Source organism: Lissotriton helveticus, chromosome 10 (assembly GCF_964261635.1).
Source record: "Lissotriton helveticus chromosome 10, aLisHel1.1, whole genome shotgun sequence".
Taxonomy (NCBI): Eukaryota; Metazoa; Chordata; class Amphibia; order Caudata; family Salamandridae; genus Lissotriton; species Lissotriton helveticus.
The window spans coordinates 896,085,126-896,112,987 of NC_136071.1; the positions used below are offsets into that span (position 1 = coordinate 896,085,126).

Consider the following 27,862-nt stretch of genomic DNA (forward strand, 5'->3'; position numbering starts at 1 on the left):
AGATCATATCCAGCACAATCCCAGTGAACACAATGATTGACATGTCGACCTCAGAAGCCTAATACCATAAGCTCATATTCTCAGCAATGCCCATACAAGAAGGAATTCAGAGACAGGAAGTCAGATGTTCAAAAAAGAGAGCTTGCAAAAATTACTCACTTAACTTTGCTCTCTCAAACAGGGAAGACAATCTACAAAGCAAAGAATGGTTTCTTCAGAACCTAACTGAAGCAAACATGGCACAACCTACATAAAGATCCAGAGATCTAAATGCAGCTTCAAGAAATGGCTGTATTATTCTCCATCTTCTTTGCTTCCCAGTAAAACGGGTTGAAATTAGTGGGCACACAAAGTGAGAGATTATCTATCTAAATAAATTTTATCAGAGACCTCCAATGAGGATTCAGAATGAGACCAAGCCATAGCATTAAACCTGCAACTTTCCAGGTAGACGATGATGCCATAAACCTTTTAAGCAGGAAAGTCCTCACTTCTTATCCTACTTGATGTATGTAACATTAGACACCATTGACCTCACCTTCCAAAAGAGACGAAATTGGGGATAATACAAGAGAAGGTTTATTGTAATATCTATTTGACAATCACCACTCCCCTCACTTCTTTACCCAAAACCTAGGACCATAGAGTTTCATCCTTGCTCCCTTGCTGTTCAACCTATAGATATATCCCATGTGTTACCTCCTAAACAAACCCAGTACTATCTACCACCCTTATTTTGATGGACCTGAGCTCTATTGTCTACTCCAAATTAAATCTTGAATGTCACTTCACAACTTGATCTCATTCTTGAGAAAATTGTTTCTGCTATTGTCTGTCTGAACACAACTGCTTAACACAAACTGGCTTACACCGCTTACTTCCCTATCAATTTAGGCAAGTTAAAAAGTCAAAATATTTTACCTTTATCCTCCTTAACAGATGCCATATTGACAATCATATAAAAAACACTGCGAGACATTGACAAATAAGGATAAGACAAATTAAAGACATTCGTCCCAGGCAGAACCTAAAACTAAATGTCAGGCCTTAGTTCTCCAAAGTACTGATTACAGGAATACTTTTCATACTGATCTCCCATAATGAAGACTGGTGCCATTCAAGGATGCTTTTCATGGTTTGTTTGTCTTTTTGCTGGCACCTTCCACAGGGATTACATCACTACAGTTTTAAATGACTTCCATGCCGCAACTGGCAGCAAGATGCTAACGCAAACCCGTTTGTACAACATACCAGTACACTTAAACATGCCAAATCAATTTCTTGGCAAGAAAAATAACGATCTCTGAAGGTACTCATACTTCCAGAAGCAAGAGGAGCAAACTTTCTCAGAAGCTGCCTGAAAACGTTGGAACTCCCTATCATGTTTATTTAGAATGCTCTTACTCTCAAAATTTTTAACACCAAACTCTTAAAAAGTCCTAATTAAAAGAATTTTATAAGGAAAAAAAGGGTACCCACCTTTATTCGAAAATGCCTTGTGTAATATCCAATGAGCCCATTTATTCTATCATAAAACCTCTTTTATATTGTGTTCATTGTATTTTCATGCTTCCTACCTTGTGTAAACATTCCCTGATCATTCTGAATTACGAATATTCTTGATTGTAGTGTTGAGTGTGTTCCCATTCGTTGTAATGCTGCTGTATCCTTTCATTCCAATGAAGTTTGTAATCCCTATTTATCACAGAGTTTTTGGAACATAGCATCTTAGTATCAATGTGTACTCTATCAAAACTTCTGTAAACTGATATGATGCCCATGAAGCCTGGTCCAAAAGCTATCTCGAAACAGGAATGGAGTTTCATACCCTGAGCAGAAAATCAACAAACCAAAACAAAGATATTGGCTTAAAAAATATATAAAATGCAAAAGCACTAATACACTTTATGGAGACTTAAATGTTCTGATGTAGCTCCCCACATAGATTAGGTAAGTACTGATGTGAATAATGTTTTTATGTTCCGGGGTGACAGACTGAGTTTAGGAAATGAAACCTGTTAGATGCTGGAAAGATCAACAAAAAAAATAACTGCAATTTACTAGATAACATAATTCAAAATAAAATGTTTCATTCTATTCAAGCATATCATCAGTCTTCCCAACTTAATCTGCCATGATAATGTCAAAAATCATATCAACAAAGCAAATATATTTAATTTTGTAAGACATTTTATTGTGATATTCAGAAATCCAGTAAAACAAAGGGAATCAAATTGAAACACTAAGCAGAATGCAAATGTGTTGGCCACTGCCTAGAACACTTGGGCTACACCATATCGTTGGCAAAAATAGGTTTCATTCAGACCTATCAATCAATTTTACCAGATCTCACTGTAGGCTTTTGTTATATAAAATGAAATGCCCTCCGCATAAAAAAATATCATTAATACGGTGATGCTTTATGTAAAGATAGTGACTTAACGAAATAACATTTTCTTAACCAAAAACGTCTTAGTAGGAGAAACATACAACCACTGAAACAAAATAATTAAACCCCTTTAAATGAAAATTAAAACATTTGTGTATAGGCCCCTTGGCCTCATCCAGCTGACAAATTGTGCATCTCTCTTTCATTCTCCTTTAACTTGTGGTCATTAGAGAAAATCAATTATTTCTGAAAGATAGGCGAATTAGGGAGCCAATAAGTCTCATTGAGCTCTTCGCGTCGGTAAGATTCTTTATCCTTTCCCGTGTATGGATATTGTGTTTCTCCTTTTCCGTTTTGATACACAGTCATAGTTCAAACGCTGGAAACCGGGAAGACTCAGGCACCAACATGTCTGATAAGAAGTGAATTGTTCCAGCCATGCCTACGTAACAAATAAAAAATCAAATCAAACACAAAGTATGTTAAGATGAATGGTTTTACTTATAGTGATGCTTTCCCTAATAGTTAATAATTAAATAAAAGCAATTAAAAAACACTAGATTTTTTGGGGTTAAACTCAATTTGCATTAAATAGTTTCATTTATTGGGCAGATGTATTGACTAAAACAATACTAACCCTGTATAGCATGTCAGAAGCATGGAAAAAATATAATTTACATATTTGTCTACAGCACCACCGATCCTAGTAACAATGAACTGTGTAAGGCACAAATGGCAGCAACATTAAACAAAACCCAGAATGTTATACATTAGAACATTTCAGAAGGCTCAATGAACATTTTGCAGTTTGTCCAGTGCTACTTTACAATAAGTCTGTGGCTATTCGTCATATAGCCTTTCAGCAAGTGTACAGTATACATTATGTGTGGCATTAGTGTTTAAGATAAGTGTGTATTACTCTTTGTGGAATGACAGAATGTGTGAAGAATCTACGTGTTGCTCAGGGTTGGACGTTTTACACATATGTCAGGCTGGGGGGGGACTGTTTTTTTCTACCGCTGCTATCTAAAGGTGCCCTGTATGTTTTTTTATTCATTTACTTTGGTGAGTCTTGACACCATTATAGTGACATACTGATCTAAGACTCATATGTGAAGGTGACACCGGAGCATTTTTAATTTGACATATTAGAAGATCTATTTATAGGGTTCATAATCAGGTGCTGTAGTGCATGGAGAGAGGAAAAGCCAGATAGTCATGGAAAGTTGTTTGGGAGAGTGTTTAGGCACCCTTCTGAATAGGGTCAAATGTTGAAGTTGGCAGTGGAGATGGCGGAGAAGCCCCAGATATGCAGAATTTGCAGGATTTTCTTTTGGGGTTAATCCTATGTGTATTACCGTAGTTGGGTTTATAGTGAGAGCTGGTGTGTGTTTGGGTTAATAGTTGTGACAGACAGAAAAAACAATTTATTTAGTCCTTAGCCTTTTAAAGATATATTACCTAAAAAAACTGAGAAAATTGATCTGCAAGTATAAATATTGGACATACATCCAAAAGAATTAAAATAACTCTTTTTTTCTGTGGGTGCAGCCATTAAAACTCTACCCACTGCACATGTCGAATCTAAAAATTCAATACAACAAAAAAATCTTATAGCTTCTCCTCATACTTTATTCCCATATTTCAATCAAACCGCTTTTAATAACTTACGCAAAAAGTCCAAAAAATGTAAATAAACACACAAAATGTTAACAAGTGAGCAACACACCCTAAGGCTACTGCTACAGAGTCCAATTTTATTTGAGAAGTGATTCCTCCTTCCCCAATCTAAGGGAATAGAGCGGATAAAGCAATTTTAATACGGTATTACACATTGCCGGATTGGGTAACTCCATCAAATATGGAAAGATTGTTAAATTCTCCCATGTGGGTCTCAGGTGAACCGTTGATATTTTCAGAAACAAATAAGCAAAATCTTTTAACCTTGATTCTGTCTGGCCTCAAGCATTTAATTCCTTCCTAACTTGCAATGAAAAGTTCTCAATGTCATAGTTCTCCAGTTTGAGGTACTTTACAATCCACCTAAGATGGTCCCTGAAAGCCCTTGCCCACCTAAATTCACTCGCCATAATTTTGTTCACACAATAACTTTCGACTTTTAAAAGTGGGGACTCTAACTGTTTATGTCAGAAATAAACACAATGTTTATAGTACAATTCCATGATTCTAAATTGGCTTCCATCCTAATAGCTTGGACCGGTGCACATTTAGGGAGTCCTAATAGTTTTTTGAAGCAACATTCTTCTGTCTTCTCCAAGTCAATACTTGTAACTAGGCACAATACTTCTACGCCGTACAGCAGTTGAGGAGGAACCATCGCATTGTGTGCAGTAAACAATGGTTTTAAAGATGGACCCCCAAAGTCCCTTTTAAAGTTCATTAGAAGTGTTTAAGTGTAATTTCTATGATAGTTTCCCGTCAAAGGTCATGTGCAGGTATTTATAAGATATAACCTCGTCAGCCACATGTGCACCAATAGACCATGTAAAGGGTAACTTTTTCACCCAAATGCTATAATTTTAGTTTTTTTCCATGTTATTTACAAGTTGATTCGCACTGCAATAATCGCTAAACACTGTTAGTGTACTTTAGAGGCCTACTTGAGTAATGTCCAGTAGAGCAATAGCATCTGCGTACAATAAATAAGAGACATGCCCCACCTCATTTTGGGTGAAAAAGACTAAACCTTCTGTGGAGTTACTGGGAGATCTGCAAGGTAAAGGACAAAAACCCTTGATGCTAAATGCACCCATGCCGAAGCCCATTGCCTATTGGGATTTTAGATGACAGGGAACCGTCTTTAACTAATACCACTCTTCCCCAGTCCTCCCTGTGTATCTCCTTTAAAATCTTTACCTTCGTGCATTCTAAATTAAGCCACAGGGTTGGTTGATTTACTAAATCAAATGCCCAGCAAATGCCAAAAAGACGAATTAAAAGTTTCCTCTAGTTTCAATTCCTTTCTGAACCATAGCCCAGAAGCTAAAACAATGATCAATCCTTGACTGGCCCTCTCTAAATCCTACCTGCTCGACTGGAATCAGATTTATTGGGTTGATCCAATCCTTCAAGTACAGGAGCAATGCTATGGCATAGATTTTCCCTTGAACATCTATCAAACTAATCAATTTCTAATTTTGTGGATGAGACGGATTATCTTTCTTTTAGTATGTGCTTAATGATTGCACCTTTCCAGCTACATGGGAAGCTTTGTGTTTAAAAAAACAAACAATCTTGAATACTCTTGTTCACCACTCTGTGTTGTTTTTAGTTATAATTGTAGGCAAACCATCAGGGCCAGGAGTGCATGTTAAACTGATGACCTTATCTTTTTCAGTGAGTTAGCATACAGGTAATCCAGATATATTTTTCAACTATTGTTTTTCAATCTTATTTGCTTTCATCCTGGGTGCCCTTATACAGTCTACTCAGAAATGTAACCCAGCATTCTTCTGCAACCATAAATGATGGAGCACTCCTATCTGCCCTTCTGCCTTTAAGGACTAATCCCCAGAACTCACACATGTCCTTTGGATCAAGCACTCTTAACATTTTCTCCTACTTAGACCTATAATAAGATACCTTAATTCTTTTAGTCCCTGGAGTGTAGTCTGCGTTTATTGCATGGGAGAATTTGAACTTCCTTACATTCCTATTTCCCTTATGACGTCTCAGTTTCCTCAGCTTTTTTTTAGGCTAAAGCAGTGGCTGTGAATATATCCTGCTTCTTCGTAAAACCGCTTTGCTCGACCTCAACCTAACAGGGCTCTGCTTTAACTCCGTTTTCAAACAGTTTACTACCCTTATAATTAACTCTGTGTACTTATACAGGATTTCGTCCTCAACCATTACCCAAGACTCCGGATAAATTTCCCGTTGAGTCTAAGATGATAGTGCAAGTTGCTGCTCATCAATCCTGGTTGTTAACCTCCTTGGATAGGTGAGGAATAGTGATAACACTTGCCTTTGCTTACAAAATGTTATGTTTAGTCCTGCTCTTAAGAAGCCAGTGATCACTTACCATGATCTTTACAATATGAAATCTTTGGACAAGATTGAAATACCATGGATGGGTAAAAATAAAATCTATGGACTCGCTTTGATGACCATGGGAAAATATTTGAGATGCTGGGGAGTAAAGAAAAGCAACCATTTAAGCAGATAAGACTACCGTCAGACAGACATTTTTGCATTTGTTGCAAGAGACAAGTTGATACACATTTTGGAAAAAGAGCATGGGAGTTATGGAACACAGCCAACGTTTGAGCCAGTGCAATGTCCTCACTGGATGGGTTGAGCCCCATATTAAAATTCTCAATGAAAAGTTCTGGCATATTAGAAAACAGAGTACAAATTGCAGTTATATCGACATCAAACAAAAACAATTGGTTCATGTTGTATTGATTATCCCCCAGCCCCACGTAAACATTCAGCATAATAAGAGTGTAGAGTGGGGCTATATTCCTATGTAATCTAACTGTGCCCTCTTGGAGTTATACAAGGACTGTTTTTCGCTGTTCTACACTTTGTGCAGCCTTTGTTGCAACTAGCATCATGAGTCCACCTGATGGCTACCAAGTGGCTGTCTGAACAGAATGCACATCCCCAGCCCCTGTCACTCCAAAGCCAGATAGTCAATACACAACCTAGTAGATGCACACTGGATGGTTAGGCAAGAAAATACCTACTTTCTAATAGTGGTATTTTCAAACCCAGAATGTAAAAATCACCCTCACTAAAAGATGCCTCTTCTGAGTTCAGGCATATCACACTTTATTTTCCAATCTTATTCCCATGGGCAGTAATACTCATAAGATGTTATGAGTAAACACCCCATTCTATCCTATGGCACAGAAAGCCTTACAATAGTGAAAAACAAAATTGGCAGTATATCAGGATATGCAACACACATCAGGGCAGATCCTACCTTTCACATACACAGCACTCTGCCCACAGGGGTACCTTGGGCCTACCTTAGGGGTGACTCGCTTGTAAGAAAAGGGAAGGTTAGGTCTGGCAAGTGAGTGCACTTACCAGGTCGACATGCCAGTACTAGACTGTGCACAGGCACAGCAATGGCAGGCCTAAGCCTGTGTTGCCAGGCTGCTTGTGTAAGTGGCACAATCAGTGCTTCAAGCCTACAAGCAGCATTTGATTTACAGGCCCTGGGCACACACAATGCACGGTACTAGCGACTGACTAGTAAATCAAATATGCCAATCATGGAATCACCGATCAATAAAAACAATTTACAAAGGGAGTACTTGCAATTTGGCACTAAACAGCAGTGGCAAAGTGCCCAAAGCATCTAGACCAGCAAAACGAAATCCATCACACTGTAAAAATACAGGAGGCAAAGGCAAACATACAGCGGAAACCCACACCAATGATGCCAGGTCTAACAATTACCCTTTAACTCAGTGCCTATGACTGTACTTGTAATTGGCCTTCCAATGGCGGGCATACAACGATTATTGCTTTTAGTTCCTGGTCTATTGATCTAAGCAAACAGGTGTGTGTCTTTAGTGTATCGTTATTCAGAACAATTGATTCCATAATACCATGGAATGTTTCTTTCAAAAGGAACAAAACGTTCAGCATTGATACTATTTTCCAAATTGAGTAATGAGGTTGTTTCCTGACCCAGACTTTGTCCTAGTCCTTGTCTTTGCACTTGGTCCTAATGCGACTGCCTTGCCCTTAAGGACCCTTGAGACCCTCAAGCCCCCCCCTTCTGTTCATCGATGAGCCCTCCATTCCCTGTTTAATATGTATGACTCCATCCATTCAGTGCAATCGGTATCTCTTTGTACCCTCCTAACAAGGAGCGACTAGACAGACAAGATTGCCTTGTCTACATTGTGAGTAATGAAGAAGATAGCCTGGGCTGTAAATTGCGCATGGATAGATCTAGAGGCATGGGAGGCACATAAACAATTGGACAGGAGGAGGAAGAGGATAAAACTGTATTATTGGCATAGACTACCTGGATATCCAAGGACTGGAATTGAACAAATCAAAAACCAAGGTGGTAAGACTTGCGGGCCCGAGACAAGGGAAATACAAATGGTGTGCAAAGAACACACAAATAGAGGAAATAGGGGTCTATAAATACTTGGGCATCAAAATGGCAAGAAATCTATCTCGGATAGACCAGAAAAATGAGATCACAGCAAAAGCCAATTCACTAATATTTGCCTACAAACAGTGGCACAAGAAATTGGAATGCCCTTCACATGGGCACCTCCTAAAAATCATGGCAGCGCAATTGCTCCCAACCTTGTCCTATGGATTGGAAACATGGCATGGCCAAGAAATTAACATCTTAAACAAATTACAGATCAAGGTCTATAAAACAGTATTTAATCTCTTTAAAGGTTCCTCGCCGGCACTGATATGTTTGGAATTTGGACTCCAGAATCAAGAATTTCAAAGGAAAGCAACCTTGGTAAAATTATGCAGGAAACTTAGAACAGTCGAATTGGGAACTTTGGACAACTTATGCTAGACAGAAATAAAACTACAACATGATCAAAGAAATCCAAACACGTGGGGTGACCATGTGCGGATTGCCCTGGAAGAACTGGAGATTGAGGAAGTATGGAAAAGCAAGTTGGAAAGGGCGTCATTCAATAAAGTCTGCAACAACAGGGCAAAAGCATTATCCTTTGTAGAAGACAAAAGGAGATTAGCAAAACGCCGCCATGCTTGGGTTATAATAAATTCGTATATAAGCTTAAAACCACAACCCTATCTAGCAGCCCATTTCCGACTGTCACTCAAAAGAAAGGTCATGGCATATAGATTTGGTGATTATTGCTCGAAGGACTTAGCCCCCTCCTGGAAAAGTAACCATCAAAAAAAGGCATGTTGTTTATGTGGGTACCATATAGAAACTTTAAGCCACTTACTGTGTGTCTGCGAAACAGTAAAAGCAGAAAGAAGGAATAAAAACACCCTTCATTGATTTAAACATTCGCACTTGTAGACATGCGGTGACAAGTTGGATGGGCGCAACATCAAACATTTTAATATGCCGGGGGGTAAAATTCATGATAATTGTAGAAAACTTACTTATGAAAGCTGGAAAAGACTAAAGTTCCGGCGCCAGATAAGAAATTTTAACAGTATTTGTAAATATTTTAATTGAGTGGAAAATGTCTCTCTTTTAACCTTTGTATGAAATGAAATGTGTTTTACATGCTTTATGGTTATGATAAACCAAATAAAGTTAATTTTGACTGACTTGACTGTATTATTGGCATTATCCTGAAACGTATCTTGAACAACAGGTGGACAACTTTTGGAAGGAAATTCCTCTCAGCTTCTCCTTCATCCTGTTATACTTCTGCACATGCCCCTTACAAGGGTGACAGGCTTGTTACACAAGTCTACATAGCTTATCACAGTTTAACACGGCTGGGCCTTCTGAATATTGCCTACAATCAGCTTACTTTTCTGCTCAGATATTTACCTATCCCCACGGGCTACACAAATACCTCAAACAAATAAAATAAACACTAGATGGTCATCCAATTCCTTTGACTCCTTCGGATTGTGCTGGCTGGTGCCGCTGACACTGGCCTTCTACCGTACATCACTCCAGCAGAGTCACACCTTCTTTCTTCTAGCTGACTCCAGTTGATATTATTGAAGTCTCCAAAATGGATATTTGAGAAGTTTTACTGCACGCCTAACAGAAGGTTCTCCTTACCAGTCACCTCGCTTCAGAACGATGCCCGGATGTAGACACTAAACCCTCACGCACACCTGAGTCACCGGCTCCTCAGGGGGACTGGCTCAATAGTGAGGCGCACCTGTATGCACCCATCCACTACAGGAGGGGGGATAAATGGAGAGCCAAAACACGGAGCTCAGACCATCAGCTTTGCAAACTGCAGACTCCGCTGCCTTAAGTTGTCTCATTGGAAACCTCTGACAGCTGCAGCAAACCAAGCACGACGAAGAGCGGTGGGGAGCAGTGTAAAGAACCAGTGAGATAGCAAGATTGAAGAACCACAGACAACAGGACCACAAGACCGACAATAAGGTCAGGTAACTTCATGGTGCTTAAAGACAAGAACTTGGCAAAAGGTCAAATGGACAAGCAGGCAGGCATGAGCACTGCACACTGAAAGGGAGGGTCAGGTCAAAGCTTTACACAAGTCAAAATGGGTGAGTGAATTGCTGTGGACTGCGGTATGTTATTAGTGTTGAATTCGGTGTGTAGGGAGACAATGTGTAGCCTCTATGTTTAGGATGAGTACAGAATACTCTGTGCATGATGATGTATGGTTTCATGGAATGGGAAAGGAATCCATGTGATACTTATTAGACAAGAGCACCCACCTGGGCAGCCCAGGGAAGAGTTTCGCCTCTGGTATTTAGCAAGTCATGACTAATGAATGGGTACATGTGCAGAAGCCTTACATTATGTCTCTATATGAGTTACAATAATTGGTAAAAAGAGCTGTGGTCAGCAGGACCACACCTAATGGGCATAAGATAATGATAATTTACGCATTTTTAAGTCGGTCTATGAACAGCTTTATCAGTCTTCAGAGCGCTGGTCCGTAAAATAAATCATAGAGAGAGCTCACAAGAATGCATATGGAATCTAAACTGCCATTATGAGCAACTTGAATCTAGCAAGTATTTAGTTCTTAGCATAGTCTTCAGTAAAAATGTATTACAATATAACAGTAATTTGTTAAGCGTAAGGCAGTTTACCTTCAAAGAGAGAATATGGCCGATCAGGGATTCGACAACCATGCGCTCCATAGTCTAAACACCACTCTGCAAACTGAAGAAAGAAAAACAAAACTGATATATTATATTACTCTTGATATACACATTTAAATCAGTATTTACATTAAATCAGTTTTCTGAGACAACCTCTAAGAAAACGTTAAGTACAAATTACGTAAATTTCTCATTGATGGCTGAATGGCTGATTTAATTTTGGAAGGGCGGACACTTTTTCCGCTAAGGCGATAGAGTAAATGACTCGGTCTCCCTGGTGGAGGGACCGCTGACCAAATTTATAAATGACTGCCAGGCTGGTGGTCATTTATAGTGCATTGGCAGGAACTGCCATCACGGTGGTTCCTTTCAATTATTATTTTTTGTTTTGTGCAGAGCTCCGTCAGCAGGACGGAGCCTTATACCAAACAGGTTCCTTTTCTTATTAAAAAAGAAAATCCTGTAAGAGGATTTGTTTTTTTGAGAAAAAAAAATGTAATGCTCTCCTTGCCGTTGGAGTCCTCTCCCATGGCGATTGGAGCAATATGCAGTTTTCACAGCCCCTTACCGCACTGGTTTTCCTGGTGGTGATGAGCAATGAAAACTGACCTGTAATTGTGCCCAATTAAATTTAGTGGGCAGATGAAAGGTCCCTCTCCGACCCTTATGTCTGTCAGAGGCGATTAATCACGGCAGATATGGAGTAGTCTCTGCCGTCATTAAACCTTAGGTCCGCCGGCAATTAAATTTGGCGGGCGAACCGCATTCTTAGTGGTAAGGATACCCCGCTGTTAAGGATATTCCGTCACTGTTCCAATAGAGTATCCTTATCACCAAGAATTAAATTGTGCACTTACTCCCACAAATAAATGTTACCATCAATGGGGTTAGAAGTTGTGGGCAGGGAATTAGTGAATCAGTTATTTCAAGAACACAAGGAAAGAAATGCACATGTCCAACAGCCTTCCTCCACACTATTATGCTTGCATTGCAACAACGACCGCAACACCACCACCCTGCTGGACAACCTCGCAAACCTGGGACTCAAGCAGCTGGTGACCACCCCCACCCACTACGCCGGACACACACTCGACCCGATCTTCTCTTCCAGCAAGGACATCGCCTTCAGCCACGCCACGGGACTCCAATGGACGGACCACAGCTGCGTCCACTTCAGCTTCAGAAGGACCACGCTCCACCATCACCAGCAACAGGCTCCCCACAGAAGCTGGAACAAGATCACTGCAGACCAGCTCACTACGTCCTTGAGCAAGAACCCTCCCACCAGCACAACGAACCCCAGTCAAGCAGCCACCAACCTCACGAAATGGATCAGCGACTGCACAGACGAACTCGCCCCGCTGAAGACCCCACCGAGCAGACCCGGCAGCAAGAAAGCCCCATGGTTTAACGACGAACTCAAGAGCTCCAAGAAGAACTGCAGAGCACTCGAGAAAACCTGGCGCACAGACCCAACACCGGACAACATGACTGCCCTCAAGCTCGCCACCCGAAAACACCACCAGCTGATCCGCGCCACCAAGAAAACCGCATTCAAGGAACGACTGGACAACAACGCACACAACAGCAAGGAACTCTTCAACATCGTGAAAGAGCTCTCCAACCCCAACGCCGGAAACAATGACATCACCCCTTCGCAAGACCTCTGCAACTCCCTCGCCTCCTACTTCCACAACAAGATCGCGGACATCCACAACAGCTTCAGCACTCAACCAACGCACGCCACGACCGAACCACCGCCCCCCACCACCACCCTCCGCGCCTGGACCCCGATCAGCACCGAAGACACCATCCGCACGATGAACTCCATCCACTCCGGATCTCCGACAGACCCCTGCCCTCACCACGTCTTCAACAAGGCCGACGCTGTCATCGCACCCCACCTGCGGGACATCATCAACACCTCCTTCGACATCGCCACCTTCCCGGAGAGCTGGAAGCACGCCGAACTCAGCGCTCTACTCAAGAAACCATCAGCAGACCCTACCGACCTCAAGAATTACCGCCCCATCTCGCTGCTCCCGTTTCCGGCCAAAGTCATCGAGAAGACCGTCAACAAGCAACTGGCCGCCTTCCTCGAGACGAACGGCTCCCTCGACCTCTCGCAGTCTGGCTTCCGGGCCAACCACAGCACCGAGACCGCCCTGATCGCAGCCACAGATGACATCCGAGCCCTGCTCGACAACGGAGAAACAGCGGCCCTCATCCTCCTGGACCTCTCCGCGGCCTTCGACACTGTCTGCCACCGCACCCTAGTACAGCGCCTCAGCAACGTCGGAATCCAGGAGAAGGCACTGGAGTGGATCACCTCCTTCCTCACCGGAAGGACACAGAGAGTCCGCCTCCCCCCGTTCAGATCCGAGGCCACCGAAGTCATCTGCGGCGTTCCTCAAGGCTCCTCGCTCAGCCCAACTCTCTTCAACGTCTACATGAGCCCCCTTGCAGCCATCGCACGCCAGCACAACCTGAACATCATCTCCTACGCCGACGACACCCAGCTGATCCTCTCCCTCACTAACGACCCCGCCACCGCCAGAGCCAACCTGCACGAAGGGATGACAGAAGTAGCCAAATGGATGTCGAACAGCCGCCTGAAACTGAACTCGGACAAGACGGAAGTCCTCATCCTGGGATCCTCACCTTCCGCCTGGGACGACTCCTGGTGGCCCCCCGCCCTGGGCAGCGCACCCAAACCAACTGACCACGCACGCAACCTTGGCTTAATCCTGGACTCCTCCCTCTCCATGACCAGACAAGTCAACGCCGTCTCCTCGTCGTGCTTCCACATCCTGAGAATGCTACGCAAAATCTTCCGATGGATCCCCACCGAGACCAGGAAGACGGTCACCCAGGCCCTCGTCACCAGCCGTCTGGACTACGGCAACTCCCTCTACGCCGGAACCACCGCCAAACTCCAGAAGAGACTCCAGCGGATCCAGAACACCTCAGCACGACTCATCCTGGACATCCCCCGCCGCAGCCACATCTCCGGACACCTGAGAGACCTGCACTGGCTCCCGGTCAACAAGAGAATCACCTTCCGGCTCCTCACCCACGCACACAAAGCCCTACACAACCAAGGACCAGGATACCTCAACAGCCGCCTCAACTTCTACGCTCCCACGCGCCAGCTTCGATCAACCAGCCACGCCCTCGCCGCCGTCCCCCGCATCCGAAGAGCCACCACAGGAGGAAAGTCCTTCTCCTACCTGGCCGCCAAGACTTGGAACTCCCTTCCGACCCACCTCCGCCTGACCCAGGACCACCTCGCCTTCAGGAAGCAGCTCAAGACCTGGCTGTTCGAGCAGTAGCGGACCCCCCCCCCCCAGCGCCTTGAGACCCTCCGGGTGAGTAGTGCGCTATACAAATGCTCTGATTGATTGATTGATTGATATTTAAGGTTAATTATACATTTTAGAATTTTTCTCCTTTATATAATGAGTAGGGAAGCAAATTGGCCAGTGAAGGGATGTTTATGTGCAGGTGGCTTTGTAGACAATTTATCAAACAATTAATTCATTTTTGCAAAAAAAGAGAAGTTATACCTGCTTTGTGCTATACTTCTTTGTCACAGTCCAAATAGAATGATGGTAAATATGTCTAGGAAACTCTACATTTTTAAATGTAACAAACACAAACATTTTAGCACTTCTCTGTTGTCTTGTATAAATACCTAACACTTCCCCCAGCAGTCCTGCTTTTTCTGTTTCGCGATTTAGACACCATGCTGGATGTTTATGTTAAGCCACCTGTGCACATCATCCTATGACTTAAGCTATTATTAGCATACTGATGATACGCAGGTCCTATCCCAGTTGAATGACAAATGTGTACAATTGCAAACTGTCAGGTATTGGGTTATTGATTTGGGAGACAGGGTTCACCACCAAGTTAATAAGTCTATTCCGGTTAGGTCAAAGTCCGGCTCTGCAAGACTCCCTTCTAAAACCCTGGTAGCTAAGGCACATGCCGCAGGCAATCCCCAGAGAAGTGCATGTTAAGTGCAAGCAGTAACAACAATTTCAAATTAAAAAGCACAATACAATAACATTTTCACACTAATTTAAAGCACAGATAACAATTTAATAAGCAAAAATAAACCAAGATCATTAAAATAGGTAAAGGAGAACCACAGGTAGACTTTTTGAAGTTTTAGCAAAAAGCAGCTATCAGAAATCCCCGCTTGCGTTTGACCGTGGTCTAGGCGTGATTTCAGGCCAACCACACTGGAGCGGAGGTCAGATTAGTTATTACCTTCTTGCTTAGTCTAAGAAATTGAAGTCAAACTTTTCGGGCAGTTTAAGGTCCAAGGCTGTGGCCATCAAAAATACCTAGAAGTTGGATTTTGGTACCTAAAGCTCAGAGATGGCCAAACCAAGATTTCATAGCCACAGAGTTCACTTCACAGATTGGATAGATATGGTGCTTTGCCCTGGATTAAGGTTTGATTTTCGGACATAGCCACTTTTGTGGAAGTTGAATACCTAGAGTAAAATAAGGCTGAAAGCTGTAGCCGAGCATTGCTCCACAAGGCAAATACCTTCACTGCAAGGTACTGCTGAAACAGTTGTCAGCATGGCAAAAAGCTCTGAACAGAACAAACCTGTTTCTTTTGCATGCTTATGGTGTAACCTCTGCACCCTGTCCCAGTCCTCTGGAGGTAGAAAAAAATCCCTCTTGGTCAATCCTACAGCCCATAGCTCCTCAGAGAAGGCTCCTACGTACCTGGTCTCTCTCCAGCCAGGTCTCCTGTAGTCTAGTCTTCTGTGGTTAGCTAGGATTTCTTGGAGTCGGGAGCCCATCTGCTTCTTGAGTCCCTAAAGCAGACAAACAGGCGGCCAACCACTTGATCCGTGAAGAGCAGTTCTAGTCTCAGTCCTATTGCATCGCCTCTCCACATGTGCACATTCCAATGTTCATGATTGATGGAGCTAAGGCAATCGTACAATGGTCGTGAACGCTGCCGTTCATTAACAAAACTTACAAAGACAAAGGTACTCCGGACACCAGAGATCAGTGCACTGAATGCCAAAGTACATGGCTCGAACAATAGATGCAGTATCCGCAATGAACACACTGCTGCAGGTGGTGCTAGTGCCACTAAGCACAAATGCTGTGCCCCTGGTTGTTGAATCTGCTGGCCGAACACTTGAAAGCAGGGGCTCACTGAAGTAATTGTTCATATCCGTCTTATCAGGAACCATTGAGACTGTCCATCCTTGCTGTTTATGGAAGTTCTGTGACCATAAACTGGTGTTCTTATTTGTAGTAGCATTATTTATCAACCATAACTCTGAAGCTATGTTCTTAAAGTATGCTTCCTTTTACATGCATGTCTATGTGAAAATAAATTTAAACCTGTAAGGTACACCCAAGTACAAGGACCAAGAATCTAAATATGTATTTTAGGTAGATGTACTACGAAACGCTAACAGCAGTCTGCTAGCTCACTGACAAACTGATTTAAGACTAGACGTCATGCAGCTGGGCACATGCTTTCATGACAAAGTATTTAAGAGACCCATGATATAAAGTGGAAGTTTTTTAGGGGACTCACACACAGACAGACAGACACGCACCCACACCTCCTTACTGCAAGTATCAAGGGGTGCAAGTCTACATGTCATGGTACCAACTTATAATTCTACCTCATGGTGCAATGAGAATATAATGAAGAGGAAGAGACTTCTTACATGCTTAATGCAGGTTTCACTGAAGCATCTCAAAACTCCAAGCAATGGTGTTTAGGGAAGGCAATGAGGTTGTTACAGAGACAACTAGCAATTGTTGCCTTCAAAATGAAATGTACAGAAATGCTTTTCCTATGGAGTACACTATCCACACAATTCACACTTGAAAGACAACTTTCACTGTCAAAGTCACTATGGCATCAAAGGGTTGTATTCGGCTGCTGACCCTCACATTTTCCCCATAGTTACCCTATACACAAAGGGAGCTATCAGGCACAGTCCCTGCTATGCTACCCTCTGGCTAGGAAACCAGTGATCTTTTTATCACTCCCCCACTTCCTTGCCTGCCGATGTCCATCTGCTGACAGACAGCCTCCATGCACAATAGGGCAAGAGATTGATGATCTCAGGACAAGGGCGGACGGAGTTATTAACACGCAGGAGATAGTGGGATAAGGGGCTGGGTCAAGCAACAGTTCTATCCACTGGGCAAGGATCAATGGAACTGTCAGGTACTGAACAGAGAGCCTTCAGGGTTAGAGCTTGATAGATAAGGTTTTACCAGCAGTTTTTTCTCCAAGGTGAACTCCATGGAACAGACCTCTGCAATAGATTCGTCTGAGTAGGAAAGCCTTTTAAAGGGTGTGGGGGCCCACAGGAGGAGGAGGGAACATGGTGTAGATGATTGACCATAGGTTCCTTAACAGAAAGTAGCACCAGCCCTGCCACACCCTATAGAGTGTAACAGAGGAGCCGGAGGGGCATATGTGTAGATTCAGCCTACTTCAATGGAGACCTCTTCAGTAAGGAGGGATGAGAGCAGAAGCCGGAGACCAATCAGAACTTACCACTCTCCTTTCTTTGAGGTTTAATCTGCTTGCAGAGAGCAATATAAACGTTAGAGAGACCCTGCGTTCTTTGTTTATAAAGACTACTGTCTTTCTATGTAATACTGTACTCTTTACTGGCTTGTAGCAATATCCAGTTATGTGGCAGTCAACGTAAAAAATACAATGACTTGGTTGGTCCTATATTCTCTCAGTTACATATCTTTTTTAGTCATCAGATCACATTGAAGATTGTATTTACTGTCATTTTTATTTTAAAGTGTCATTTGTATTGCCCAAAATGTGGCATTAGTATTTTATGTAACTATTTATTGCAGAGACAGAAGAATAGAAAAGAGGTGCACCACTAGGTGAAGGTGCACAAACAATAAAGCGTTTGCAGTAAATAAATGCAGAAATAGATATCTGCCTTACTGCGGTCATGTATTTGTGCTTCTCGATGACGAATGTACAAAGCAAGTTTAGATCCAAATTCAGCCAACCATTGGGCAGAATCTGTCCATAGTCCCCACGGTAAAGGGAACCATTGCATAGTAAGGAAATAATATAAATGTTTAATATGTAACATGTTTGCCCACAGTCAACATTAGTCTGCCATCGTTAACATTAAATAGGAAATATTATGTTCACTCTTGACAAAAGGGGGCTGCTTAGCCAGTCCTCACTTTTTGGTGCACCTTCTTTGCATTCTGATTCTTGAAATCCAAATCTAAAAGCTGGACTAACAGTAGCAGGATGGAAACTGGTGCGAGTTAAACTGTTTTTCTAATATTACTGCACATCTCTGTAGTGGCAGCATTTTTAGGTCGCTAAGTTCTATGTTAATGTTAATGTTATGTTAATGTTAATGAGTATTTCTAGAGCGCACTTACACCGGGTGGCTTCATGGCGCTGACCGAAACATGGAATGCTACAAAGGTGAACTAAAAAGACAGCAATGCTCACCACTATACCACATTGTATGCTTGCAGAAACAGCCAGGTCTTAAGTTTCCTAAATTGCATAATATCAGTACTAGACCGGATTTCCAGGGGGAAGGAGTTCCAAAGTTTGGGAGCAAGGACCACAAATCTGCAGTCCCCTTGACGTACTAGCTTAAAAGTTGGAATAGTAAGCAATGAAAGATGAGCAGAGCGGAGGCTTCGAGTTGGGGCATATCTAGTTATCAGGCTGTTGATAAATGCAGGACTTTTGCCATGCAAGGCTTTGAACACAAGGCAGCCTGTTTTAAAAGCACAGCGCTGGGAAATGGGCAGCCAATGTAGTTTTCTAAGCACGGGTGTAACTGGTTGCCATCTTGGTTGCCGAGAGACCAGTCGAGCTGCCTGGTTTTGAACCAGCTGCAGCAGTTTAAACAGATAGAGTGGCATTCCCAGGTACACAGAGTTAGCATAGTCCAGATGAGATATAACGGTGGTAATTATAATCCGGATCAAAGCATCATGGGTGAAGTAGCGATATATCTTCCTAATCTTACGCATCTGGAAGAAACACTTCGAGATCACTGTGCCTACCTGGGACTTCAATGTGAGTTCATTATTAACCGCATGCGCGCTAGCGGTTTTCCCGCTGCGTGCTGCGTTTTTTTTAAAAACGCGTTACATGACGTGCTCAGCTCGTCATGAGCGTACGAGCGTCGTCACTCATGACGAGCTGAGCTCGTCATCAGCGCGGAAGGGGTTAAGGGAGACTCCCAATGTTTTGGTCGAGCTGGAAGGGGGAGGTGGTGGACCCAGCTCTACAGGCCAATAGTGTGGGCCCCAGAACTTATGGCTGTCCCCGGTCAGAACAAGCTCTGTCTTGCCCGGGTTCAGTTTAAGGTGCTTATGGTCCATCCACTGTTGTATGTATAACATTGTAGCCTGAAAGTCCACAACAGAGCTATCAGAGCCATCTATCTTAAAGACCAGCTGTAAGTCATCTGCATAATTGAAAACTGTCACGTTTCTTTCCTTCAGGGATTGTATCAGAGGGCAAATGTAGATATTAAATATATGTGGGGACAGTGCTGAACCATGTGGGACTCCACATGTGATTTTGTGAGGGGGAGCCAGGAAGGGCCCTTGGCGGACCGCCTGAGACCTATCATCCAAAAAAGAGGAAAGCCAACAAGCGGCAGTACCCTGAATGCCCCCAAGTTCGACACGGTCGACCAGGGTGGCATGGTCGACTGTGTCGAAATCGGCAGATAGATCTAAGAGCACTAATGCCTGAGGAGAGCCCTTATCAGCATGGTCTCAGAGAGTATCCAATACTGCCACGATGACAGTTTCTGTGGAATGGGCCGGCCGGAACCCTGCCTGGTGAGGGTCAAGATATTTAGATTCCTCTAGAAAATCGGAGAGGCTATTAGCTACATGGGTCTCCAGTATCTTTGCAAAAAATGAAAGCAGAGAAATCGGACGATAGTTGGATAAAAGCGTGGGGTCAGCTTCAAGTTTCTTTAATAAAGGTACAACTATGGCCTTTTTAAAGGCCGAAGGAACTTGACCCGAAGAGAGGGATTCATTCAAAAGAGCAAGTACAGGACCAGGGAGGGCTGTGAGACAGTCTTTGAGTATGTGGGGCGGGCAACAGTCTGAAGGAGCGCCTGATTTAACCTTCACTAATAGTTTGTGGAAGGTTTCAGTATCAATACTAGGGAAGTAGCTTAGAGTATTGTTATTTTTAAGCCGAGCAGAGGGACTAGAAATACGTGGATGCTTGGGAATATTGTTTTTAAGAGCAGTGATTTTGTCAATGAAGTAATCATTGAGGGAATTACACAATGCCTGAGATGGTAGAGCCTTCAATAAAATTCTCTCAGGATTAGAGAGTTCATTGACAATATTAAATATTTCTTTGGAGTTATTGTTAGAATTAATGATGCGTGTAGAAAAGTGACCAGCTTTGGCTGTGAGGATGTTTTTCTTATATTCTTTCCTAGCCGCAGTATATATAAGTTTTTTATCCGGGCAGTACTTCAATCGCCATGGTCTTTCCAATTTACGGAGCAAAAGTTTCTGGTTTTTAAGTTCAATAGAGAACCATCTCAATGCGTAAGTACGACGGGCTGATTTTAGTCTGGTAAGGGGGGTATATTTATCACTAGCATTCAGTAGCCACTTAGATATATTTGTTTCTATAGTCTCCATATTCGTCCCACCACATGGAATAGTGTCGGCTAAAGTACAGAGAAAATCTTCTTTATTCACAGTATTCCATTTTCTAGCAGAACCGCCTTTGGTAGTGCTAGGTTTCTCCATGGACGGGAACCTTAAAGTAAATTTCAGTAAGTGATGATCAGACCAGGTGCAGGGTACGATAATTGGAGTGGAAATAACCATACCATTAGTCCAAATTTGATCCAAAATATGCCCTTTCTGGTGGGTAGGGGACAGAACCTGTTGAGTAAAATTAAGGTTCATGAGAAGATCAGTCATTTCAGCCGAATGTGGCCCCTCATAAGGATGTTTGTACCAATAGTTAAAGCCTCCCACAAGTAAAACCTTAGCATGATCAGTGGCAAGTTTTGCCATCTGATCGCTAAGTTCCAAGGGAAATGAGGGGGTCTTGTTGGGAGGCCTATAAAGAAGTACACAGACAAAGGAATCATGGAGGGATTGAAGTTTTATTACCATATTCTCAGTGTCTTTGAGAGAAAGGCTGGGCAGGGAGCAGAACCTATAATCACTATGAATGATTGCTGCCACACCCCCCCCTAATTTATCAGATGGACGGTCTACATGGATGATATAGTAATTGTTAGGAATGGCCCCCAACATATCAGGGCCTGAGTCATCAGTGAGCCATGCCTCAGGCAGCAAAAAAATGCTGGGTTTATCCGAGAGCAGCAGACAGAGAATGTCTAGCCGATGCTTAACAAAGGAACGGGTATTCAAATAGTAGACCGCTAGGGGCCTAGTTCCTGACATGTCCTGGTTCTGTGGAATACACTCATGAACTGTGCAGGTCGATATTTCAGGAAAGGAAGTCCTTTTTATAAAAATTTCATATTCAGACAAGAGAGACAGTGTATCACTAGTAGGGTACAGACAAATAGAGTGCATACCTTTAAGCATTTCCGCGGAGTAGGTGGGGACAAGGGCATTATAACTGGACCCTGGGCAAGTCTGGGTGCGGACGGGCGCAGACGGGCTCGCCTTCTGTGCGCCTTCGACGCGCGTCCAATGCGCTCCCACGTGACGTATTGCATTTTAATCCGAGTCCCCACCCACAGCTTCACCCTCTCACGACGAGATTGGCTGCTTCCGGATAAGGCTTTAAACAGTAAGATTCGGGGTCTACCGCGCTCGTGCAGCGTCCCAGTTAAGTAGGGCAGCGAGAGGGCGGCGTGAAAAAAACTAGACCGCACCGTCTGGCAAAGATGGAAGTGGCAGTCGGAAACTGCCCTATAGATCAGGGTTCGATTCCCCCTCTTGCTCCCGTGAACACAACCAAAATAAAATTCCCACACATGTAATCACAACAATATTTTTTTCAAAACTTTGAATGTTTCCCCAAATTTTAAAATCAGTAGAGGCAATCGGAGGTAAGTAAGGATAGCAGCGTGGTGTAGCGAGACACAACACTAGTCTGTCAGTTTCAGGGTCAGTTAATCCTGTGTTAATCCTGTGGTTCCTTTGATGGGGTAGAAATATATAATAAATTGCATTTCCCACAGTCACATATTTTACAGTTTTTGTAATAAAAACAACAACTTATATTTATGGTTTTCCTGACGGCACAGTTTCTAAGCACTGTAAATGCCCAATTTATAAGCAATCAAGTTAGAAACTTTGGATGGACACATTGGTCTTTGGCATGTTTTGGTACCAAGGAAGCAATAGCAACCTTGCCATTTTACAGTAGTGCCTTGTAAGATGGCTAAAAGGACTTGTTAGGTACAAATACACATAGGCAAGAAGTGTATGTACTAGTTTATTGTCTGGAGCTCGTAGTAGTACTTCCAGCTTCTCTGCACAGGCTTCCTCAAGTGTGTAGATTCCTATTACAACCATAACAATTCTAACATAGAACTCCCCCCAGTTGCTAGGCAATACTTCAAGTAGCAACACAACACAACACATCCCCATTCTTATAATAACAACAAAATAAAGAACATAATAACAAGAATAAAATAAGGAATGAACAACATTCATTACATGACTATAAAGTTTCATGAATAATTTACATTTCATGGCATGGCTATTTAGGTATCCGAGCCTTGACTCCATCAAGGACATAATCCTCTAACCATTTTGGAGGTCTTCTAGTTCTTTCTAATTTATGCTCATCATGAATAGTATCCTCAGATGTAGTAGGATTGGTCTTATACTGACCCACATCTATATTTGACTGAGAAGTTTCACCTTCCGCATTCACAGAACTCTCCACCACTTCTTCACAAGGAGTATTCTCAATAACTCCATCCATACCTACACTACCACAACCAGGATCCTCATCCAACCAATGAAAATTACCAGGAATATTGGACTGTGCAACATCACTTCCAAATAACTTGGAAGTTAAAGCAACACTATGCATGTTCCACACTTTTCCACTCCTGACTCTTACGGCATTATTGAGCACTTCCACCACTTCCTATGGCTCAAAAAATTGACTTTCACCCTTTTTTACTTTACTAGTTTTTTTTATACGAACCCAATCACCAATATCAACAATGGCAGGTTTGGCTCCACGTTTACTATCACAGTATGCTTTAACCTTGGCATGATGTTCCACCATCTGTTATGAACCAAGGAAGGAGACCAATGGCACAATGTAGAATCATAAAGTCAAATAGGATTGTACTTAGATCTCGATTTACGTCCCCTCATCATTACAAAAGGCGAGAAACCAGTGCACTAATTTCTAGTCACTCTGTATGCCCACACAGCTTTGAATAATTGAATCTCCCAATCAAGTCTAGCATTACACGCCGACTAACACCTTTAATCACACGATTAAACCTTTCTACAGCGCAATTCCCGCTAGGATTGTATAATGAAGTAGCTTTATTTAGAAAAAACAACCTTCTCAAAATAATTCATAGCATCATTAGATAAAAACTGAACACCGTTATCACTTAGAATGGTCATTGGTAACCCTTCAGATGCAAATGTTTATCCAAAAATGCTAAAATCACAGAGGTGTTGATTGCATCTACTACCTCAACAACTGGCCATTTTGAAAAAAGATCAAGTAAAACAATAACATACTTTGGTTCATTTCCCACAGGTCCAAATAAGTCAAAAGCTATAGAGTTCCAAGGACATTGAGGTGGTACATACTCCAACATAGGAGGACATAAGGTATGCAAAGTTTTGTCTGCTGTAGAGCAATTAACGCAATTTCTCACATACCTCTCCACATCCATATCAACTCCAGGAAACCAAAACAAATCTCTTACAACATTTTTTGTTCGTACAATTCTAAAATGACCATCATGACATAACTGGATGATTATTTTATGCAAACCAGTAGGTGGTACAATTCTCTCACCTCTAACAACTGTATCATTTTCAATACTCATTTGAGACATGACTTCCCAAAAAGGTCTCAATTTCTCATTACATTTGGAATTAAAAGACCACTTATTGTGAATGCATTCAATCACCTGTTTCAGTACCTCAGTACCTCATCCTTACCACATTCCAACATACATTCTTCCTTACTTACAGCGCAACCACCTTCCTCATGTACAAATGATACTTGAAAATTATCATAAACATCATCCTCACAATCTTCTCATTTGAGCTGCAATCTAGATAAAAATAATAATAATACAATCGGCCAATAAGTTGTCTTTGCCAGGTAAATACACTACTTTGTGAATAAAGTCTTGAATTCTCATGGATAATCTTGCAATCCTGGCAGATGCACATACTGTACCTTCAGTTGTCAAAAGTTGAACAAGAGGTTTATGATCACAGAATATGGTAATAGGTTTCCCCCATACAAAAGTTCTGAAGTGATTGAGGGCCCACGCACAGGCTAAGGCCTCTCTTTCTATTGCAGGGTACCTAGTTTCAGTAGGTGTTAAGGTTCTTGATGCAAATGAAATAATGAATTCTTTACCATTGGTATCCTTTTGGGATAAAACAGTCCTGTTCCACTGGTGTCCTTAGTAATGTAACTGTCCAAATTTGGGTCAAAACAATCTAGGGCATTAACTTTATCGATAGTTGAAGTAAGGAATACAAATTCTTCCTGACATGTATGTGACCATTCGAATTTAACTCTATTTTTTAACAACTGTCACATATTAAAACATTTAGAGGCGAAATGAGGAATGAACTTTGAGCAATATTGAACAAGACCTAAAAAGGACCTTAGCTCATCCTTATTACTAGGAACAGGAGCCTCTTTGATGGCATTAACTAGGGTATCTTAAGGTCTAACACCATCAACAATAATTTCATGTCCTAAGTAAGAAACTTTCCCTTCAGCCAATTTGCATTTGGGCAACTCCACTGTGAGGCCATTTTCCTTTAAGGTGCGCATCACATTCTTGAGTGTGTCATCATGGCTTGTGCTATTTTCCCCAAAGACAAAAATGTAATCTTGAAAGAATCTAGTGCCAACAGTCTTGTTGAAAAATTTAAACATCAGTCTTTGAATGACCACAGACGCAGACGCTAACCCGAATGGCATTCTTTTAAACTGAAAACAACCAATAGGAGTAATAAAGGCAGTACGTTTCTTAGACTCTGATGTTAGGGCAATTTGGTGATAAGCCAATGATAAATCGATTGTCGAGAATACCTTAGCACCTTCTAAACCACTCCCCATTTAATTTATCTTTGGTAGGGGAAAACGGTCAATTACAATATTCTCATTAAGCTGGCGTACATCAACACACAAACTAATCTTACCATTGCTTCGTCGTGCAACCACTAATGTAGAAATCCATTCTGAACCATTAATAGGTTATATGACATCTGCTGCCACTAATTTGTTTAACTCATTGGTTACTTCTTCCCTGAGCATGATAGGAATGTTCCTACACTTGTGAATCTTAGGAGTAGAATTCTCTTTTAGAACTATGCGATGTTCGAAATCTTTTAGTTTGCCTAAAACTTTGCTGAAGACTTCAGGAAATAGCGTAGACATGGTATCAGCTACAATAGTACCATCATCAATTACCATACCTTGGTCCTCACTATTTGGATCCAGCACAATATGTAATTTGCCTTGGTCTAACCACCCCAACACTGGTGGACGTTTCTTTATAATATATAACTTGGCCCTAGTAGATCTTCTATTACATTTAAAAGTGAACCATCTGTAACCTAGCACATCAATTTTTTCACCAGAATATCCTTGTGGATGAATATCACATTCAAGCAAGGTATCACCAACTTTGTGTATAAATTTACTGTTCCACAATTCTTCGTTGATGATAATGTATGGTGAGGCGGAATCCGCATTTTCTTTTTTATCTCAACACCACCAATGTTAAGTAAACACTCAGGTTTGTTCATGGTTACATTATCATCAATGTTAAGGACTAATTTGTCAGAAAGATTTAAAATATTTCCAATATCATGGTCATCTAAATCTCTCTCATACTCCTCGTCTGGCAAGTTTTCTTCCAAAACACATTTAACACCAACCCTTTTCCTTCTACAAACTTTTGCATAATGACCCATTATGCCGCAATTGGTGCATTTATGTTTTAAGGCAGGACAGGACCTGCTATGAGCTAAATGGTCTCTTCTGTCACATCTATGACACTTAAACTTACTGACAATATTTGTTCAAGCTTGAGGTTTATATTGCTTTTGAACCATTTTATTACTGACTTTAGCTACAACACTTGAGTTGTTACTTTTGTCGATTAATTCCTTAGTGCACCTGCCTGACATTTCACCGTTGCGAGCAATACTAATAATGTAGGGAGAATCACCATTCACCCATAAACGATCTTGGATAGCTTGGTTATTTAAATGCATGACAATCTGATCACATATACAATCATCTAAATGATTCCCAAACTTACAATCCATGGCAAGCTTCTTTAACTCAGATACATATTGTTCAGTCGTTTCTCCAGTTAGTTGTTTGCGTTGGAAGAATTTGTACCTAATAATTCCTATACATACTTTGGGAGCAAAATAGGCATCAAGATCTTTTAAGGCTGCAAGAACAACATTGGTGTCTCCAACAGGTGTCTTAGACATTTGGTTATAAACTTTTAACCCATAAGGACCAAGTGAATGTAATAAAATACGTTTCTTTTGTGCTGCATGCATCTTTTCAGATTCATCAATATTCGCAATGTAATTTAAAAAGTAATCTTTCCATTCACTCCATTTGAGGGTAGGTTCGGCACCAGACGGCCAAAATGAATGAGGGGTAGAAATTGAAAAATTCTGAGTTGCCATGTTAATAAGGTAAGTAACTTAGGTAGAACAAGATTAAAATATGAGACTAATATTAGATTGCATATGAATGTGGTATATGTAAAAACGTAATGTAATATAAAAAGCGTAGTAAGGTACTATAGTAAACGTAAATACTCAATTGTAGAAGTCGCTTGTCTTGCACAGTCAAAATTGAAGAAAAGAAAGAAAAATGTTCAATAATGTGCCAATAAATTAATGTACCTTGAGTACCGCTGTAAAAGAATCCTTGAAGAATAATAACAAGAGGAACTTGAATACTTGCTGTGAAGGATTCTCCGTGCACACTGCAGGATGTACAAGAATGAAATGGAGGCACGCACACGTAACAATGAACAGCTGGTACTTCACTGCTGACTGTGAGGATGTCCTGTGTAAACTGCAAAATGTATAAACAAAGGCACGTACACGTCACGTAAGGTCACACTCCTTAACCTTTGCATAACGCTAAGACGTGATTGTAGTGACGTACAACACTCGCAGAAGACACTGGAAGAAACTCCAGACTGGAAGCTAAAACGAAGAGTCTGAAGAAGAATTCGAAGATGCCAGCAATCGAGAGCTTGGCAGCAGCGGCGGTTGAACGTCCATGCCGGTAAAGGTAAACAACACACGCTGTTGAAGTTAATTAAGATGATAAAAATTACGTATTGAGCTGTCACTTGAACCACCACGATAAAATGCAGGCATCCATTAGTGGTAAGGCCAACAGCATCAATTGTAGTAGAATGGTCGGTAGCAAGGATGAAATAGAGACAAGTGATG

General features: G+C 41.8%; 1 protein-coding gene across 1 annotated transcript in view; it reads right to left on the minus strand.

The window, feature by feature from the left end:
* Positions 1-2,172: 2,172 nt before the first annotated feature.
* The window catches only part of LANCL2 (LanC like glutathione S-transferase 2), a 282,523-nt gene continuing 256,833 nt past the window's right edge, over positions 2,173-27,862 (minus strand). The window contains exons 8-9 of the mRNA XM_078663538.1: positions 11,141-11,213; positions 2,173-2,831 (exon numbers count right to left, since the gene is read on the minus strand). Coding sequence (XP_078519664.1) covers positions 2,755-2,831; positions 11,141-11,213 — 150 coding nt within the window. The 3' untranslated portion in view covers positions 2,173-2,754. The remainder of the gene's footprint in view (positions 2,832-11,140; positions 11,214-27,862) is intronic.